The 2648-nt window shown below is 39.2% G+C and overlaps 1 protein-coding gene across 1 annotated transcript; it reads right to left on the reverse strand. All coding sequences in view use genetic code 11, as the record gives it.

Annotated features, from left to right (window-relative positions):
* On the reverse strand, nt 1-1903 carry EGR_10078 (Cyclin-B1-4; the record flags this gene model as incomplete). Its single annotated transcript, XM_024499327.1, has 8 exons — nt 1-144; nt 319-651; nt 753-878; nt 956-1168; nt 1250-1369; nt 1451-1530; nt 1663-1710; nt 1885-1903. The coding sequence occupies 8 exons, from the start codon at nt 1901-1903 to the stop codon at nt 1-3; spliced, it is 1083 nt and encodes a 360-aa protein (XP_024346253.1).
* Nucleotides 1904-2648: the final 745 nt, after the last annotated feature.

Below are 2648 nucleotides of genomic sequence, written 5' to 3' on the forward strand. Positions count from 1 at the left end.
TTACCTCCTACGCTTTCCTCCGCAGATGGGCTGATTGTTTCTTTGCAATAAATCTTCAAAGATGATTTTTAAGTCGAAGTTTATCATAATTGGGTGAATCGCTATCTGATTGTTGTCTCTTGCAGTGTATTTTTCAAAAATAGGCTAAACGTATTAAAGAATGCGTAAGTTAATGCGATGTTGTGCCTGTGTGGGAGCAGGAAGGAAAAACACAGACTAATCGTAAGCGGTATTTGTAGGAGTATTTTATGCAGAAAAGGCAAAAGTCAAGTTAATACAACGAATTAAATTCATGCGCGTATTTATATCAAGCATTACCAATAGCTCTGTTGGATATTTTGCATTTGGGATTACAAATTCCTTGGCTTTTTGCACCAGTGTACCGTAAATAAAAGCAACCGAGGAAAGGCTGCTTTCCTCTGAATAACCGGTAAGTGTCTCTAACGCCTTTGGCCAAAGAGGTAAAAGGCTGAACTCATGGACATTCTCCTTAAAAAGGCTCACGCTTGCCCCGTGTAAAATACCGCCGTTGACTCGTAGAATGCGGCGAACAAGGTAAATTGCGGCCGAACAACGGAGGAAAGCTGGAAACCGCGTTAGTTCGTACTCCGTCAGACCCAAATCAAGAATATATGAACATGCCGAATTCACCTAGGGAGAATTTTAACATTGATAAACACTAAAAGTTTGCAAGCATAACAGTTAAAAGCCGTTCGTTTACAATACAAAGAATTAAATAAACTACAAATTACCAATCTCGTGCAATAGGGTGGAATGTCGTTGCAAATTTTCAAGAATATCTCGAGATAGGTGTATGGAGTCGGACAAATAACGTCGAAATCAAGGATTGTCAACAGGTTCTGCTCCATGAATAAGAGCTAAAATGTAACCACGCTGATGAGAATTGGAGCTAATCTAGCCGTGGCAGGGACAGTTTAAGGATGCATAAACGCACCTGCTCTTTAGTGTAGCTGTTTTTGGACAAATCGCACAGAAATTCAGCCTTTATACGCATCTGCGAAGTTGATGTCTTCACAGCCACCCAGAGAGCCGCAGCTGCGAGCAAATGGCATTCCCCAGGTCCTGTTCTTGTACGCCAAATATAGCGATCCACATAGGTTGTTGCAAGATGCAAGATCTCTGTTGGAATATTTATGTATAAGTGAACCTTAAAAGATGAGGGCGTAAAGACCTGTAATTACTGTCTTTTAGGTGCAGAAAAAGGCAAACATGCGTTTTTTGGGCGCACCCTAATCATCCAACCAAACATGTGTGCACGAAATGCCGCATCAAGGCCGCTTCTGCTAAGAGATTCTGGCTTGAATTCCTTCAGAACTTCGAGATCTTTTTTCCGTTCTGTAAAATAGATCTAGAGAGCAGAAAAACACCTCTGAAGCATATATTTACCCAATATTGTTACAGTGAAGAGGCAACCGAGAGCAAGGCTTACCTTTTCTTCGAGGGACATTGCATTCTTTTGGCGTTGTGAAGGATCACTATTCTTGACTAGTTGACAGCAGCCGCATTTCTCTGACAGGAATAACAGGCAACGAATTCATGCACAGCTATAATTTACTATTTACAGAACTATTTAAGGCATATTTCAAATCTGACTTTGCGAAGTAGGTAACTAATCATGGACCTATGGATAAAAAGACTTACCCTGTTTATGGGGGCCTTGCTGTTGGCGCAAAGAACTAAAATTTTGACCTAAAATAAAGTAATTATTTGACAGATTCACCCAGCATTAAAACATTAACCACTTGTTATAAGCAATATGCTAAATGAAATGAAAATAATCAAAGAGCAAAGGGTTTGCTTCAATTACAAATCAGATAATAAAAGTGATCAGAACTGCGGAAAGGGAAAGCATAGAATACTCACATAGACGAGACTGAGTCATTGGTTTTCCTTTTGAAAAAAATACGTAAATTACTTTGTCGATGAGGAATTATTGTGGACGTAGTTATACAGAGGATAAGGAGTGAGCACCACCAATTTCTTTTGAGATTTAGCTAAAATTAAAAATAATCATATTGGAATATTCTACAGGACCCACCTATCAGTCTGAGCAAATTCAAAGGGCCTATTGTGTCAGTAGGTGATTTATTTCCTTCCACCCAACTAATTCTTGCTTCATTCGGTCAAGTAAACTGCAAATTATTCGCTGACGGATTCATCACTGATAGTCCTTTAATTAAATAATCAATTAACAAATCAATCGATAAATTATTGGTTAACAGACGATGAAGTGCATCTATTTGGGGTAGCTCCATGCATTCGCCTGCTGCGGCCCCACGGCTTATGGTCAGTACGTCGCCCATGAAGAGAGTAAAATAGTGAATACTTGAAAGCTTTGACTAAAATGAAGATTAAAATATCGCCCATGTTCGGTTAATATATTAAAATTTATTTCTCAATGAGTAGTAGTTATTGGGAGGAAGACTCCTTTAGCCTAGATGTATGATAATTACAGTATCATTGCTTCTCTGTTAGGTGTACTTTTTGTTTACGTGGCTACTACTTCGATAAATCACTTGGAAGCGAAGGAGAGGAGGACAGTTTGGCATTGGCATGCAATTTGCGCGTAAAAGCCGAAGTTTTCTGGTGCTGTTTTGGAGGTGGAGTAGTTAAAATGCCTTGATTGG

The sequence above is a fragment of the Echinococcus granulosus genome (assembly GCF_000524195.1).
Source record: "Echinococcus granulosus chromosome Unknown EG_S00188, whole genome shotgun sequence".
Lineage (NCBI taxonomy): Eukaryota > Metazoa > Platyhelminthes > Cestoda > Cyclophyllidea > Taeniidae > Echinococcus > Echinococcus granulosus.